Here is an 18024-nt window from a genome sequence, read left to right on the forward strand (position 1 = left end):
AGTATAAAAAAATGTTAATATAACCAATTACCATTAAAAATGGTATTGTGTTTATTACAGCATTTTTCCGTATTTCATAAAAACACGCTAGCATAAAAGAATCTAAAATATCTACCGGACAAAATAAATTGATACGACTGAATACGAAATAACATTTTTGTGAAAAATTAAACATATACACGAAACGACAATGCAATTAACACACACAAAGCATATTCATAGTGTGCACAAACCACGCCTTAAATAAAAATTGACCAATCATGATTCACCATAGCCATAGATCGTTATGCCAGCACGCCTCGAGTTTTTCGTCACGGAATACCAACTCAGGCGCTACACACACATTGTCAAACACAGCCTCGCGCCACAGACACTGTTCAGATCTGACTGTCTCGCTCTAACGCATCCTCATACCCGCCGCTGTTATTCCCATAAAATCACCAAAAACCAAGCGACAGACAAACTTCCAACCAAATTAAACATTTACTCTTGCAGTGATTTGGTATCCTACAGTACGATTGACGAAGATACGAAAATTTAACGGCGATATCGCTGGTGCGTTTAAAGTAGGAAAGGGACAGAAGATTAGTGAAGCTTGCGGAGGCGGCCGCGCCGACCATTTTTTGTTGCATTGTGAAAGATTACACTTGAGTCGAAATACATCTTTACATCACACGTCAGTGGCTACTGAGCTGTCTTCAAAGTAACACGGATTAGATACACGCACTTTGTAAGAATGTCCGCGTGTTGATAGTGACAGACTGTTGTGATTAGGACTGTGATTGAACAATTGTTAGTTTCTTCGATGGCAGTATCTACTTTGAACATGACGCCGTACTTCACCGGATACTCTTTCCAAGGTATGTGCCTGCGCAATTACGCTACAGGATTTTTTAGTTATACTTTAAAACTTGATATACTACAATTTTAAAGTCTGTATCACTTTGTTAGGTTTTTATCTACACTGTGACTAGAACCTTAAAGTGTTAAGGGTCACGAAAGCTTAATAAATCTAATAACAAACAATTGTATGCAGTTTAGTATTTATCATGCGCAGAATCAGATCGAAGAGTCTTCAATGCGTCTATTCAGACGGGAATTAATTAAAATCTCTTCACATATGTAAGCTAAATCGACATAATAGTGATTGATGGAATGTTAAATCATATTGAAGAACTAATTGTCTTTAAACCGCAAAAGACCGGCAATCAAGATATAAAAAACTGATTGCTGAGAATTACTACAATTAAAAAGCTAATGGAGTCCTTCTCGAAACGTCGTAAAACTATAAAATTATGACTATAGAAAAACTTTACTACGTCATATAACAATATTTCATCGACTAACGAAAACATCTTGGAACATTGTATAATGGCCAATGCTAGAAAGTGGTTTCAAAGTATTTGTCACATTGTTTCGGCAAAACTGTATAATGTAGTGAAACAAAATCTGTCAAAAGTATACCGAGCGTTTAGGCGCGAAAACACTTAAATGTCTTTCCTCTATGGTTTGTATATTCTGTTTTAGATTAAAAAAGGTTTATATCATAGTTTATATAATCTAAGTTATTCAAATTGTCATTTAACAAATATCAATTTATATGTGTGTTCGTGAATATTTTCATTGGTTATTGCAAAAACAACAGAATTCTGGCAACGAGTGATCTTATTGCTTATAATTGTTTTAATTCATGAAAATGATAAAGTAAATGAGAAATTATTAGTATTACTGATATTTTTTGACATATTGTTTGGGTAAAAATTATTGGCATCATAAACCAACTTTTGTTTTACGGACTTCTTACCCTTGTTTTATTACGGGCGACACTTTTTTGAACAACAGTACCCTACGAACAATAAAATTCAATAGTAGATAGAAAAGAAATTATTTTGTGTGGAAAATATGGAGACGCATCCGGCGAAGAACCGAATAGAATTCGTATAGTAAACCTGTATGGAAAAACTATACTAATACGAAACTATCGTAAAGTATGATTGTTAAATTAGTCTTATTAAAAGACATAAATGTGTTATTAATTAATGGCTCAAAGTTGGATATTAAGTTTTATCTTAATACTTATACATTTGGTTTGCCATTATTAATATAAAATGTGTTTCATTCCTAGCAAGTTTTTCATGTGCTTGTGTTACGGTCACACTTTTAATACAGATGTAATTTGATTTTAATAATTCAGCCTCAGTATATTAAACATAATTAATTCTTTTAGCGTAATTAAATTTAAAATTCCTTTTTTGAATTTCTTCCAAATTCAAATTTAACCCTAAATTGAATTAATATACCTGTTTCAGCCGCCAAAGCTTTTAAATTCTCTGCTCCAAAAACCCGACAGCTTTACACATAAATCATTACCATACGAAAACATTTCGAATGCATTGTTAAAAATGTCACTTCGACTTATGAACTGTTTCGTCTAAACTAAATTAAAATGAAAGGGATCGAAATATAAAAAGGGTTGTGGTGAAAAGAGACGGTATGATAAAGGATGCCGCTTTTACGTTTCGTACGATAGTGTCGTGCTCTTTGAGACCTTTGGTTATTATCGTTGTACCTATTGATAATACGATATTAATGATAACAGGTCAATATTACACCCGTTATGTATATAATTCGCATTAGTAAATATTAACTTCTTCTTCTTTCTCCAAGCATCGAACTGCCTTTACCTGAAAATAATAAGAAATCAAAAATATTGTAGGCTTAAAATATTCCTTAATATAGGAAATAAATCTCAAAAGCCATCGTAGAATATCCCACGATGTGTTTGAATAATATTTTAAAGATATCGTAATAATTGACTATTCGGGGCCGTCGTAGTCGAGAGGAATTAAAATTTGCGCCTATTTTCCGACGGCTCTCTAATTTCGAAAAATATTCTAATTCTTAGTCAATACTCAAGGACTTTGAAACTACATGAGTCATCAAAGGCACCGCGCTGTATTGAGCTCTTTCGATTAAATAAATCCTGTAGTCGACAACAAATTATATAACTTCGAATAAATCGGTATTAACGTCGTAAGCTGATGTAAAGCCCGACGTTAAAAATGCCTTCATGAGATTATTTCTGCACGTTTTATTTATACTAACAGTTAATTGTAATATGAAAATTGTTTAAATTTATATTAAAACTAGCTGGCCTGGCGAACATCGTACCGCCTAACAGTCGATTCTTTATTTGTTTAAAATACTTATTCTGCTATTCGGGACACCGGTCTAGCTAGTAAGATAAAAAAAAGAAAATTGATAAGACAACAAATACATTATGTCAAAAAATACAAATTTACCTTCCCGGAACCCCTCCACTAACACTTGAACTTTATGCTATGGTATTAAAGTTCAAGTTGACTTTTAAGTATTATTACGAATATTTTGTATGGGAATATAGAAAAGTGTTGTTTTTAGACTTTTTCACTCATTTTTTTTAATTTTTCTCCGTAAGAACCATCCTCGTACTTCAAAGTATATTATAAAAAAAAATCAGACAAATCGGTCAAGCCGTTTTCATGTTATATCGTGACAACGGGAAACGGGTTTCATTTTTATATATATAGATATAATATTTTTGCTTAAACACCATAATTAATTTATGAATATAATTTGGGGTACAACGCAATATTTACCTATAGTTTATAGATAATTTGACAATAATAAAAAAAACTGTATTCGAGCATTACATAATCAGAATTACATTAGGGCTACTCCAAATTGTCCCTTTTATTCCATCTTCCCAGGTTCCTGGTGTCTTTTTTCATAGAGAAATAGACAATACATAAACTATAATAATACATAAATGTGTCATTAAAGAGAATGTGTTTTTTTTATAATAATTGAATGTCAAAAGATAATAATAGAATTACATACATGTCTGTGTCGATAGCCTCCTGAGCCTACGCAGTTGATTTTTGGGACTAAGATCCCTTACGGTTTTGGTTTTTCGTTAATTGCGCGAATCAAGAAAAGTCCAATTTATTTTTCTATAAAATATATAAGTTTGTGAGTTACAAAGTGAGATTCTCTCTTTGATTTATAATATTGAAGATGAAAATTTAATTTAAAACAAAATATTCACATTCGCCCGCGGGTAGGTGACGGACGATGAAGCGAGATATCGATCAGCAAACCGCACCTTGTAATTTGTCGATGCGATTTCTCTACAACTCCATAATTTCCTCTAAAGGATCACTCGATTATTCGATAAAGAATGTCATATACGAATAGATAGACGACTCTAGATTTGAGTCCAGTAACTTATTAAAGAACAAAACTTGTTTTTTAATTGTATATTGTATTGATAATACTTATTTTGTGTGCATAAATCCTTATTAATAAGTAAACATAATGTAGAGATATATGGGTCTTTTGTTATCATTTTTTTATTTATTTTTTTATTATGTTCTGGGACCCCTACTTCCTAGCCTATCAGACACGCAATCAGGCAGATCTGTGTATATGGGGTCTTTACACTTTACCTTCTAAATCACGAGTAGGGTTTAAATAAAAATCGAATTGAATTGCCCAATCTGACTTAGGGTCCTTCAAGAAAAGAGCGTACCAATTCTTAAACGGCTGGCAACGCACTCGCGAGCCCTCTGGCATTGGGAGTGTCCATGGGCGGCGGTATCACTTAGCATCAGATGAGCCTCCTGTCCATTTGTTTTCTGTTCAAACAAATCTTTTAATTATGAATATATATAGTTAATGATTGTCAGTGTTTCCTATATTATTATTATTATTTTATATTATTATTTATTATATTATTCAATGAAATTGTTTATATTTTTAAACAATAAAAAAATATTTAAGGAACAGTGCATTGTTGAACAGATTGCTGACCTCAGTGTAATCAAGATTTAGTCACATTCATATCACGGCGGACAGGCGCATGCGCACACAGGCGCGCATCAAAAGCGCCGACACGCTTTAACTTCGTAATATGACCGCGAATCACTTCGGGCCACTTGTCATTATTTTAATTAAATCTTAAAATACATAAATCAAAGAATTTTCATGCGTATTGATAGATTTGTGGAAATAGGAAAATTCTTTGTAATTCATATATACGAGGGTTACTTGCTAAATTTTTTTAAATTTCTTGTTGGTGTACAATAGTTAAGTCTAAAATAAAATTTATTTTATTTTATGTTTATTAATAGTAGATAGATATTTATATCCATGTCGCAATTAATCATAAAAAACAATGAATTTAATAAATTATGAATATTCTATTTATAATTCGACCAATCGTCATAAATGATTACAATTCTCAAATACCTACCAAAGATTTATTAAAACATATTTTTATTATACAGTAACTATCAAGACATAATCTAATCCATGAAATAAAACAATATGTGCTTAGCAATAAGTAACCAAACATTTAATCGCATATTTCTTTAAAAAATTCAATTACATTGTCTCAAAGGTTCGGGAATTCTCGGATAAAAGGGATAAGACATTTCTTTTGTCTAGATTATATTGCCATCTGGAATTTATTGTACAAAATGAAATTTTTGATTTACCGAAGAATCTTAGCTCATTCAACAGTTTAGAAATTCACTAAATTTCATTAAAATTCAATAAATTCACTAAACAAACTATTTATATTTAAAAATCTTTGTTTTTGGCGCGAGATTTTCCATACAAAATAATTTAAAGTTTATTATATACATTTACAGAGAAAAACGCGTATTTATTTATAGTCGCGCAAATTAATTAATTCTAATCTAGCTTCAGCTCTTATGGGTTAGATTTTTGCTTTATAAGTATGTCTTTGAAATGCCGGGTTCTCATTAAGTATCCTACACAGTATGCATAGGCAAGTGTCTAAAAAATGCTTTGGTACAACACCTCCTTACTAGGCCTACATTGCTCACCAGTTCAGTAAAAATTAATATAAATTACGTCGGCTCTCAAAGATCTTTTGAAAATTGTAAGAGCCCTTTTGGTAAATACGAGATGTGAATACCAAATGAGGTCAACACTTATTGAAATAAAATATTTCCTTTATATGCCGAAACGTCCATTCGTTTGAACAGTTGTTTTCTCTTTATATAACATATGCTTAGTTGTAGGGTAATTGAAACCTTGGTATATAGGGAGTATATGCCAAAAAAATAATAAAGCCTGTTTATTTCCAATATTTACAAATGTTTACAATTTAATAGGCCTAGTTAGGTGTTGTACCAAATTTGTACACACAGTTTAATTTGTTTTTTCTTGTTACTTGTTATCCTAAATTCTTTCAGCACTATTGATGGGAACCTCTTCGAGGATAACAGCTTCCTTCAGGTTGTTCCAAATTTGTCTATCCTTTCTTACTCGATTCGCTTCTTAATCTTCTATCTACCTTATCTATTGGATATTACCTTTTTATTCATCAACACCTTAGTCAGAATTAATCTCGAATTTGCTCATGACATAATTTGACATAAAAGATAACTTAAAAATGGTGCAAGTAAAAGTTTTGTTTTAGGAAAATACTCTAAAGACATCCTTAACAAATGAACAGTTTATCTAGCTCAGGAGTTCAACGAGCCTTAGTATTCTAGTAGTAGATGAAAATATACACACTTAAAAACTAACAAATATTGATCGAAAGCTGCTAAAACCACACATATTTCAATCGATAATCACCTAAGTACCGCCCAAATAAGCGGGCGATACAAGTGTTATAATTATAATAGAATTGATACAATCACTACAGCCTCGGGCGAACGATGCCACGCGACTCGCGGCCACACAAATGTGCTTGAAGAAAGCTTAATGGAATGACACCGTCTTTGTGAAGCCGCCCAATTCTTATGCCTATTCAATGGCATCTTCTTTGTTGCTTGATTTTGGATAGTTTTATTCATTTTGATGTAAGATATTTGAAATTTAATAGTTTTATTGAGGTTCTATAAAACTGACATTCGATAATAATATAATTTGTAGTGCAATATATGTGTTGTATATTTCATTATGATCTTTAAATACATGGCTAGTTTCAAAAATCACAGTGGAGCATAAGCTTTGATAACGATATGTTGAAGCTTTTACAGATACGGCTTTTGATAATTTTGGAAAGAAGAGCACTACTTTTATAATTGCATTAAAAGTAGGTATTTTATATAAAATATAAAAAATCTTCATGCTGTATCGTAGTGAAGTCGAGAATCCCTTGAATAAAAAATTTAAGTGTTTATATGTGTGTGCATTTATATGTGCGTCAATAAATTTTGATTGTCATTCTGTTTCAAATGATTGAAGTGTTATTTCATTTATGATTCCATGTTCACATAAATTGCTATCGCATAGCTATTTCTTAGAGAATTGATAACCTTTCAGGGAAATGGTTTAATCAGAAATTGTTTATTGAATGGAAAAATGTTCAATTTCAATTTATTTAGCTGACTCTATGTTCTGTCTCCATATACGGCAGGTATACAACATTCCTATTGTGCTGGTTCTATCTTTGCGTAAAGCATTTTAATCTAAGGCGCATTTTTATGCACCATCAAACTTTATTTATGTGATTATCGCTAGCATACAAATCATGTGGAAGAAAGCATTGTATGACGTAAGGTCTCATATAAATTTTACTATAGCACATTAATGTCGCTACGTGAAATTGATTTGCAAGCAGAAACATATTATGATTGTGAAAATGGGGTTTACGATTTATTTACACAATGCAAAATCAAATACGAACATATCACTGTACTGTTAGAAGTATAGGGAAAGGTTCGACTTATCCATTTGTTAGGTTGCGTATAATTCACTCAGTAACTTCTGAAGTTTTTATCAGTTTAATTGTCGATTTCTTCGAAAAGGAAATTGCCAAAATATCACGACTCCCTGACATCTTTAATTTCGTCACCAGTTTCAAGTGTCTCTTAAAGTTACGACGGTACTTCGCAACCATTAAAAATCGGAATAGCGAGCTGATAAAGCCAAAGATGAAAATTTCTAATTAAAGTTGACACAGAAATGTGAATTTATTTATCCGGTCACGGCTTACCATACGTCTAGCGTTAAATGGCCGACTCTGTTTCAATTTCGTCTAACATGATCGCTGCGGTTGAACGAATCGAAACACAATTATGTTATTGTGAGAATTTTTTATGCGTCCTAGCGCTCAGTGTTTGACTATGTTCTGGAGGTATCGCAACTATGAATAAGTCTCGTGAGTATACTTCTCCGGCTTCCGTATACTATTGAAAGGTTTTTTAATAGGATCAATGATACCACCCTAGTTGTAATTGTCGATACAAAATGGTGCATGATGCAAACTGCTTTCGGACGATTAACTTTTTGAGTGATGTTTAAATTTGTTGTTAACTTTACCTCCTTTTGCGTTAATAGTGTTATAATGTTTGCGAATTATATTACGCATTGTTGAGTTTACGTTACCATTGTAGCTTTTGTGGGTTTTTCATTGATTTGACTGATCTTATTCGAACATATTTGGTCAAAAGATATTGAATAGTTCTTCTCAATGCGGTACGTGCATTACAAGGCTTTAAAAGCTCCTGTGTGTATTCTAAAGGTTTTTGTATTTAGAATAAAGTGGATCCTACCACTGAGGGTCGATCTTTTAATAAGGTTTTTGTTAATATAAAATCTCATATCTATTATAGTCTTGATTTGATTCTTACCTTAATAAAGTGATACATTATGACTGAACCACCCACATTTGTATAGAGGGTTATTACGAAAGCGTTATGCGTCATAAATATTTCGAGAACATAAAATTAACACTCAAAAACATGGGTTTTCGAGGCACCACAACGTCTGCAGGACCTGACAAAAAAATAGGGATCGCTTGATCCCCTGCGTGAGACCAGAAGACCCGCTTTTAAAATAGTCTTTATTCTTATGAAGGTAGAGTTCAGTTTAAGCCAGCGGAAGTTGAGAATTTGACACCCACTTATCTCTTATTCTTTTACGATTTTTCGCCATATAAAGATTGTAATATGGATTCTTTTGCTTTGAACTGTTTCGGTTCTCGCCCTATCAAAGGACATACTTGTTGACATGTTGTTTAATTGATCGGTACTTCACCACAGGGGTCTAAGGCCCAACACGAGGCGGTTTCTTTGAGGAATTATGTGAAATTGATAAACTATAAATGCCTTCACAAATGGAAGATGCCACTGTGGTGTTTTTTCTTCTGTCAAAATTAGATTAAAATTGAGATTAATCTTTGATTAGGTAAGCCGTAAGATGAAAACTTCGCATTACGTTCGTTGAATTAGAGAAATCTATATATGTATATAAATATGAAACCCGTTTTCCGTTGTCACGACATAACATGAAAAGGGCTTGACTTGAATATTCTTTGAAGTTCGAGGATGGTTCTTACGGAGAGAAAAATAAAAAAAATTGAGTGAAAAAGTCTAAAAACAACACTTTTCTATATTCCCATACATAATATTCGTAATAATACTTAAAAGTCAATTTGAACTTTAATACCATATTATAAAGTTCAAGTGTTAGTGGAAGCGTTCCTGAAGGTAAATTTTTATTTTTTGACATAATGTATTTGTTGTCTTATCAACTTTCTTGTTTTTATCTTAGCTAGACCGGTGTCCCGAATAGCAGAATAAGTATTAAAAAAAAAGACAAGAATTGACTGTTAGGCGGTACGATGTTCGCCAGGCCAGCTAGTATACAATATATATATATATATATATTACAAAGCTGATGAGTTTGAATGCTAGTCTTGGGAACTACAGGTTCGAATTAGAAACTATTTTAGCGTCGAATCAATTTATCGACGAAGGCTGTATTCATAGATAGGCGAACGCGCGGGCACAGATAGTATATAATTTGTTTAATAAGTAGGTGGTTTTGCTAAATAAGTAAAATGCTAAGTAATAATGACGAAGTTTCATTATGAAATCGGTAAATCTAAGATTTCGATTTATCTTACAAAGCCGTTGCAAAAATCGTCGAAAGGCGGTCTCCTTTGACAATAGGTGGTCTAACCATTTGCCGTGATGTGATTATAATAGCCACACTTCGCTCACATACCAGAAATGTTATATTTCTTTGTAGCAATCAATATCTTAATAACTTTAATTAAGGTTTTGATGACTTTCGTGATTTTTAAGCGAAAAAAACAATTTGTAACTATTGTTTGTGACCAAATATGTTGAAAGATATCGGATACTTTTGGTTGAGGGCACATCAAATGAAACGTGAAATGAGCAGTAGCTTACAATCGGTCTTCGATTGAAATGTCTTCGGTATTTTTCTATACAAATACGTTGACGAATATTTGTATCTCATAATCTTTATTATTTACCATTGAACTAAAAGAATACAATGCGAGTTATTAAATTTAATTTTTTTTAATTTTTTATGCAAAACATTTTCATTGTCTTTTATTACATTGCTTTAGTAAAGATATCAGACATTATAATACATTGATTGATTAATAATTATAATTTAAAATATATTCCATTTTATTCTGATTAATTTGATGCGGTTGGCGCGTGCTTGATTAATATCACTTTAGACAAAGTCATTGAATGAATCACGCAGCTTGAAGTCATGGTTTAAAATAACATTAATGTTTAGTTAAATCATATTAATTGTTAAAGGGCAAGGACGTATGAATCAGTTAGGAGGTGTGTTCATCAACGGGCGCCCTCTACCGAACCACATCAGACTGAAGATTGTGGAGATGGCGGCTGCGGGCGTGAGGCCTTGTGTCATCTCACGACAGCTTCGTGTCTCACATGGCTGTGTCTCCAAGATACTTAATAGATACCAGGTAAGCTAAAAGCCTTCGATAATTAGTGTTATTTCAACTCTTAGAATGTAATGTATCTTTCTAGATCTTACTGTAAAAAGCCGTGTATTGGTATCCAACAAAACCACTGGCACTACTACCTTTTCAATCTGGACCTTAGATTTCTGTATCTGTTTCGGGATAATTTATTTTGCCTTCTGTGCCTGACACACGCCGTCTATGATTAAGATCTAAGCCATTCCTCTCGATGTTTTCCTTCACCGTACGAGCAAGTGTTATGCGCACATAGGCAGAAAGTCAATTGGTGCACAGACTTCAGGAATAAGTGTCGTGTACTTACACATATTAATATAATTTTATTAATATATCAATAATTATGTAATTGAATTATGATGATGATAACATTAACTAATATCTTAGTTATTATTATTAATTATTTTTCCAACATAAGTACCATGCATTTGTTTCATTGTTCATTTTGCTATTATTCTTTTACCTCAAAATTTATTGATATGTATTTACCGTGTTTCTAATTATAATTTTGTTTAGGAAACTGGCTCCATCCGTCCCGGGGTGATCGGCGGATCCAAGCCTAGAGTTGCAACGCCCGAAGTTGAGAATCGGATAGAAGAACTCAAGAGACAGAACCCAGGTATATTCTCCTGGGAGATTAGAGATAAACTTATAAAAGAAGGCATTTGTGATAAAAACACTGCGCCGTCAGTGAGTTCTATTTCGAGGCTTATACGAGGAGGCAAAAGGGACGATACAGATCCTAGAAGAAACCATAGTATTGATGGTATTCTAGGTAAGTCCTGGCCGTGAATATTTAAACAAATGCTTTTAATTGCCTTCATGTAATAAAATCAGCGGAGCGGAACAAATGAGGTGTTATTTGCCTGATCACTTTCTAGATAACTTAAACTTAATTGTATATGTGTAATCTGAATTGTAACATGTTATCTTTGATACATATCATGATATTCGTGTTTTTATGGCCGTTTAAATCATCGTTAAAATTGTGCAAACACAAGAATAAAGTAGTTTTCGTAGACTTTTGTCAAAGTACTTGCTTAATCCATTTAACCATTAATCAACTTGCCCTAAGCTGGACAATATCTCATAGGGTTATAAACCACGTTCCTCTCGAATTGATGCATAGATAATATCTAAACGACGGCTTGAAGGGTATTGAACTATATACTATTTCACATATTAATAAGACTGTTTGAAACGTTTGCAAACTTTGTAAAATGGCGTATAAAGTTAATAAACCACGTAAAGCGACGCGCACGCCACAGCAGCGCCCCCTATGTCGGCTTCAGAAATTGCAGGTTATAAAAATGAAATTAGTACTCAAACGTATTATTATCCCATCGCGTTTGGCCCCGAGGCTTGCATTACGACAATCTGTCCGTACCGCACGTCTTACACTATACCCAATATAAAATGGCGCTTCTAATACAGCGAAAGCGCTTTACCAGAGATTTTGCGATAAGATTATGCATATTAAGTTGTATGAGGCTAAAATCTACGTTCAGCGGGCTCTTTGTGAGGTTCGTAATTTTAGTCATTCATAAGTAACGGTTTTCAGGGCATAGCGGAAGCATTTGCATAATGTTATGGAACCTTCTGTGCCTAAATATTTGCACGGGACTAAACTCATTATCCCTAATTACTAATTTATGATTAACAACACAAATTTATATTAAACAAATACTATTTTATCTGCTGATTTATTACATATAGATAGGAACGAATTAAACATAAAATATGATCTACTTTATAATCTAAAAGTATAGTCGAAATAAACACATATTTTTACACAGGTCCGTCATCTTGCGAAGATTCGGACACAGAATCGGAGCCCGGTATTACGCTAAAGAGGAAGCAGAGAAGATCCAGGACTACCTTCTCAGGGGACCAACTTGAAGCTTTAGAACGTGCTTTTACAAGAACCCAATACCCTGATGTGTACACAAGAGAGGAGTTGGCGCAGAAGACGAAGTTGACAGAAGCTAGAGTTCAGGTACCTACAACAAAATACAATACATTATAAGTAGTGTCATAAATTAAGAACATCGTAATTAATAGTGTAGTTAAAGTGAAGTGTATCCAAACAAATTGTATTTAATCCCATTAGTTATGTGGTTGTGAAGTATAACAAATAGCCTTTATCATAATCATTATAATTAATTATAGGATTGTAACCGAGTCACCACATGTTGTTCACGCTACCGTTCCTTCGGTTTTTGTTAGATTAATAGCCCCGGCTGATAGCCTAACACAGAATGTAATCGAGTGTTCCCCACCTTATAATTATGTTCTGTGATCGTGTTTGCCGCGCTTTGTGAATAATTTGCTAAATTATGTGTTAAGGTTCTAATAGTAGAATAATTGTCATACAGGTATGGTTTTCGAACCGAAGAGCAAGACTCCGAAAGCAATTGAATTCGCAACAATTGAGTGCTTTTAACACTATGTCCTTGCAGTCCGCCTTCCCTCCCGTTCACCAACAATACGAAACCCCATCTTCCTTCAACGCTCAGTGTGCCTCCTGGCAGCAATCGTATTCCTCTTTGGGTACGAGCTCTGTGCTGAACTCTGCTTTAGCTCCTTCTTTGCATCAATCTACTCTCTCGGCACCTTCAGTATGTCAATCTACTTTACCGTCGTCATTGCATCCACCAACATCAAGTTCGTTTTCGTCTGGTAATTTAACACCTTTATCTCACTCCTCGGAGATTGCAACGCCCCTACAAGCTGGAGCTGATGCTACTCCACCCAGTTCAAGTCCGACTACTGCTAGTTCCCCATCTGCAATCCAGAGTAGCGGTTTGACCTACCAGCACCCGACATATCAAAATGCAGGCGACATTCCACATCCTTATGCCTACGGGGATTACGCAAAGCAGGACCATATGACGGCACACAATCACTGGACTTCAAGACAACTGAGCCACTCTCAGAACAAGTTAGCAGAAGTCAGCGCGTGGCCTGAGAATTATAGGTAAGTTTTAGTATTCCATAAATACTAGAGATACGTTTAAAACAATTGAAAGCAGTAGATGTAAAATCGTACTTTAATAAAATCTAATAGCAATTAGGCCTGGAATATTTGCAAAGAGTTATGCAAAAGACGTTATGATAGCTTTGATTACGGTCTTCAAATTAGGAAGCATTCATTCTATTTCCTTTCACCTCCCCTTATCATTATTCGAAGCGGCCGCTAATCAATTAAGAGAGTAAGAAGTCAGCCATTATACACCGCTTGGGCTGTTATTATAGGCCACTCTTCGTAATGCCGAAGCGATCGTGAACTCAATAGGGTTGCAAATTTCATGTACTTTTTTGATCGGTTATTAATTGATTCTCGACTTTTACATTCTGTGAGTCCAGAACGTGTTATTAAAGCACTCGTTTTATCATAATAGCTGTGGAAGTGAATTTGTCGTAAGAGCGTGAGGCATTGTCCCAGTATTCTATATGGCGACGACATTTATCTATGTTATCGAAACAAAGCACGTCAATATACCACACATTGGACCACACACAATATCTGGCACAATGAGAGACACTAATATATGAGTTACGTTATATGGTGATCGATCTTTATAACAATTTTCATAAGACAAAATAAATCAGAATCCTTATCAGACTACATAATATATGCAGTTTCTGCGACCAATTAGAACGTCGAGATACATTTAACATCCTATTTCGGGGTGAACACGGCAAAATACATTTTAATACTACACAATAAAATCCATAACCGCTTAAAGTCAGAATGCAACATTTATCGGTTTCTTACATTGCGGAAAAACACGAGTTGCTTTGTATCAAGCGGTCGCAATTAATGAAAGGCCGAACGTGACATTAGTACAATGAACCCTCACATTAAGAAATTCTAACCGCGTATTAAAATCTGTATGGTTATTTGTAATCTACTTCCTAAACTGCAAGGTTTGCGTGTACCTTTTATTGATCACTTTGCATCTGTGCATCGAAATATGCACATGATTGATGCATGCACTGGAACGAAAATTGCATTTCGATTACGGCTTGATTGAAATCTAACTTTCCCTTGCATACTGTTACTAATATTTATGTAATTTGTAGATAATTAGTTCTCATTTGTTCTACTTGTCTTGCACACTAATTGATCTGTTATGTAACTATCACAAAGTGTTCCAACCATCCATCCATTAGGACATTTTTGTATTTGACAATACTGTCCACTTTACAGATGTTAATTTCTTTAATAATAATAATTAATTTGCAAGGATTTGGTACACTATTATCGTACTACTACGAGTACAATCTAAACTTAGCATATTCTGAGACATATAACGGCGTGCAAATTTGTATAAAAAAGGTAGAAGTTTTCATAGAAGTTATATATATTATATTAGATAATAAATGAAATCATTATAATTAATTCCTTTATTAATTTATCACTTCATCGTCACATTATTTAAATATACAATTCACTCAGATAATCATTAATAGAATAATATTATTTTTCCAAAAGTAGTAAGTATATTGAGTCCATTTTTAAAAAGTCTAGTTTTTGGTAAAATATTATAAACCTTGATTGCCATACAAAAGCTGGTTTTCCTGTACAATTCCGAGTTTTTTCTGCATAACCAATTTCTCCCCATGTGTACTTCGGCAGTTTTCCATTTCCGTTGACTTAAAAATATTTATATTTTTGTGAACCAATAAGGACATTTCTAGACTTTGTCATAAAATCTAATAAATATAATGTAGGTCATATAACTACGACATGATAGATTACTGGTAAAATTGTTACTAGGTTTGAAGTTGATTTTTATTTGTGGTTAACCTAAAATTAATTTTAATTGACTACTCGGCTCACAATTCATTTATCTCCTTCAAAACTGAGTTATACTTTTTAAATTAAGGGGTAAAGGCCCAGGTGGATGTAGGTTGCTGTAGGCGTATAATTGATTAATTAGTACAGTAGCAGTTGCGTGGTTTAAGTTCTGCAGCTTTTGCTAATTTCTAAGTTAACCAACACCTGCCCCGTTACTCTGTAAAGCAAATTCCGAGTTCAATATCTAGATTATTCTGGTACTAACAAAGAACCTTTCGACGAAATCATACTCTTTAAATATCTTGCTATCCTAGTAATGTTGTAAGTCTACTTAAAATTTCAATACAAGAAAGTAATGTTCCAATATACAATCGCATACAAAAGTGGATTAACGCATTTTGTTTCTGTACTTATAAACTATCAGATTATATAGGACAGTTCTATAGTTCATTAAAGATATCCGACATTTCAGCCACCTACACTACGTTCGATGTGAATGAGTGTTAATATCGTATTAGCCACTGTATTAAATTGAATTTTCGTAATACAATTTGATTTATATTTAAGACACGGTAATTATATACGTCAAACAATGTATCAACTAATCTATACGAAAGAGGAATGCTTAGCCCAATATCTAAGTTTCTTTAAGCCCTTTAACAAATTGTTTTGATTATCAATAAAGTTTGGGGATTATGTTAATTGTTCAGTATTCGATATATTTTGATCTGTATTAGTTATATTAATAGACATTAGTAATATATATTGTGGTGTTACTTTATATTCACACGACTAACTAAAGAACATTCAGAACATTCTGATGTTATATTCAGATTGTAATTTTAATGAAAAACAATATATTATTGCCTGTGGTTATAACTTTTTATTGGACTTAAACGCGATTTTAAAATATTACGCTCTTTCGATCCTATAACTATTTTCTTTTTTCAAACTCATCTCATTTATATTTCTTCTGTCAAAGTATGAATAATATGACAATCAATAATTAACAGTGTTTTTCTTTTGTTACAGTCCATTCTTTGGAAGCAATGCATCGCATTACGTATCTCATGCTCACTCACCGACAGAGGCCAAGTCAGGATATCCATATATCGGACAGCTTGGTGGTATGGATATGGGTCGAGTACATTGAAGAGCTTTGAATGTCAATTAAAACAAATATTTGTCTACATATTCTTATTGTCAGGAAATTAATCAACCAAGCATTCTATATAAGTTTCTATTATCTATGTCTTATATTAATATAGACTAATTAAAATAATACACCAGTATTTACAATAGACGTTTGTATACATTGTTGACACTGACAGCTGTCAGTATAAGTGCCCTTAGTAACCATAGATGAAATTGATGATATTTTTATGATAGGAATATTAACATTTGCATATCCACTAACCTGTAACAATTGTAAGATAAGAATTTTTCAAATTGAAAGCACATTTGTGCGCGACTGTACCATATAGGTATTATATTTAGGCACACTATCTGTATTATTTTATAGCTTTAGTTAAAAGCGTTCCTAAGTAATGTTAACTAATTTAGGGTTACAATTGTCTAAATGCCGTTTTCAAATATATAAACTCCATACAAGTAAGTTTTTGGACATCCTTGATTCATTTTGTTTACTTATAGATTAATTTTTGGTTTATTTCTAAACATGAGCCTTTTTTAACATTTTAAACATTCTCTCTCATGTATAGTATATTGTTACATAAGCAAACGTGAGTATAATATGAAGACGGATTTAAATTTAAGTGTTGAGTATTTTTAAGTAATATCAGTATGCATGGCCTTGTATAAAATTGTGATGTAGCAGAATATATTTATTTTTAGAGAAAAATGTGCAAATTGATTTAGGTTATTAATTTTGTATAATTAACGTTTACCGAAATAAATAATATTCATAAAGTGAAGTATTTTATTACCTACCTCGAATACTGGATTTAGTTTATGCCTTTTGGTATTTTATTGAAAAAAAAAAATAGAGTAAATAACAAAATATGTAAATACAAAAAAGTTATGGTCATATTTTAACTACAGCTGAAGTGGGTGATTTATGCAGTGATTATTATTAGTTAATTATTATTTACTATAACCTTAACCCTTCGTGGACACATTAGCTCCGTCTTCTTCCTCGGAGTTCAGACAAGCGCAAAATCTTGCCCGGCAGAGAAGGCAGACATTAGAGACTTTTCCCCAACTTTGATTTTATTATCAACTTAAATCCGGAATAATAAGATAGTACAGATTACACCAGAGCTGGCGCGGAGTCGTTGTAGTATATTAAGCAAGTATCTATTTCGTGGTCATTTGTTTTATCTAATAGGCAAGTTTTATTAGCCTCCTGCGCCTGATAAACGCCGTCTTTTTGAGTCTAAGGCCGATTTCCTCACCATTTACCACGAGTGTT

General features: G+C 33.1%; 1 protein-coding gene across 3 annotated transcripts; it reads left to right on the plus strand.

Moving 5' to 3' along the window:
- Positions 1-652: 652 nt before the first annotated feature.
- On the plus strand, positions 653-17523 carry LOC125060981 (protein gooseberry). Of its 3 annotated transcripts, none has more exons than XM_047666112.1 (6): positions 653-860; positions 10605-10777; positions 11306-11564; positions 12586-12785; positions 13165-13766; positions 16626-17523. In XM_047666112.1, the coding sequence occupies exons 1-6, from the start codon at positions 806-808 to the stop codon at positions 16744-16746; spliced, it is 1410 nt and encodes a 469-aa protein (XP_047522068.1). In that variant the 5' UTR covers positions 653-805; the 3' UTR covers positions 16747-17523. The 3 variants fall into 3 exon arrangements, with proteins under 3 accessions (XP_047522068.1, XP_047522070.1, XP_047522069.1); XM_047666114.1 differs by having other exon boundaries at positions 655-860; positions 11306-11408; XM_047666113.1 differs by lacking the exon at positions 653-860 and adding an exon at positions 8087-8182.
- The last annotated feature ends 501 nt before the right edge of the window (positions 17524-18024 follow it).

The sequence above is a fragment of the Pieris napi genome, chromosome 22 (assembly GCF_905475465.1).
Source record: "Pieris napi chromosome 22, ilPieNapi1.2, whole genome shotgun sequence".
Classification (NCBI taxonomy): Eukaryota; Metazoa; Arthropoda; class Insecta; order Lepidoptera; family Pieridae; genus Pieris; species Pieris napi.

Excerpts from the sequence above, each read along its gene's own strand:
- LOC125060981 (XM_047666112.1), top strand. The coding sequence starts at position 806 with ATGGCAGTATCTACTTTGAACATGACGCCGTACTTCACCGGATACTCT. Across the intron at positions 10,778-11,305 it reads AGATACTTAATAGATACCAG|GAAACTGGCTCCATCCGTCC; the intron begins GTAAGCTAAAAG and ends AATTTTGTTTAG. Across the intron at positions 12,786-13,164 it reads TGACAGAAGCTAGAGTTCAG|GTATGGTTTTCGAACCGAAG; the intron begins GTACCTACAACA and ends ATTGTCATACAG.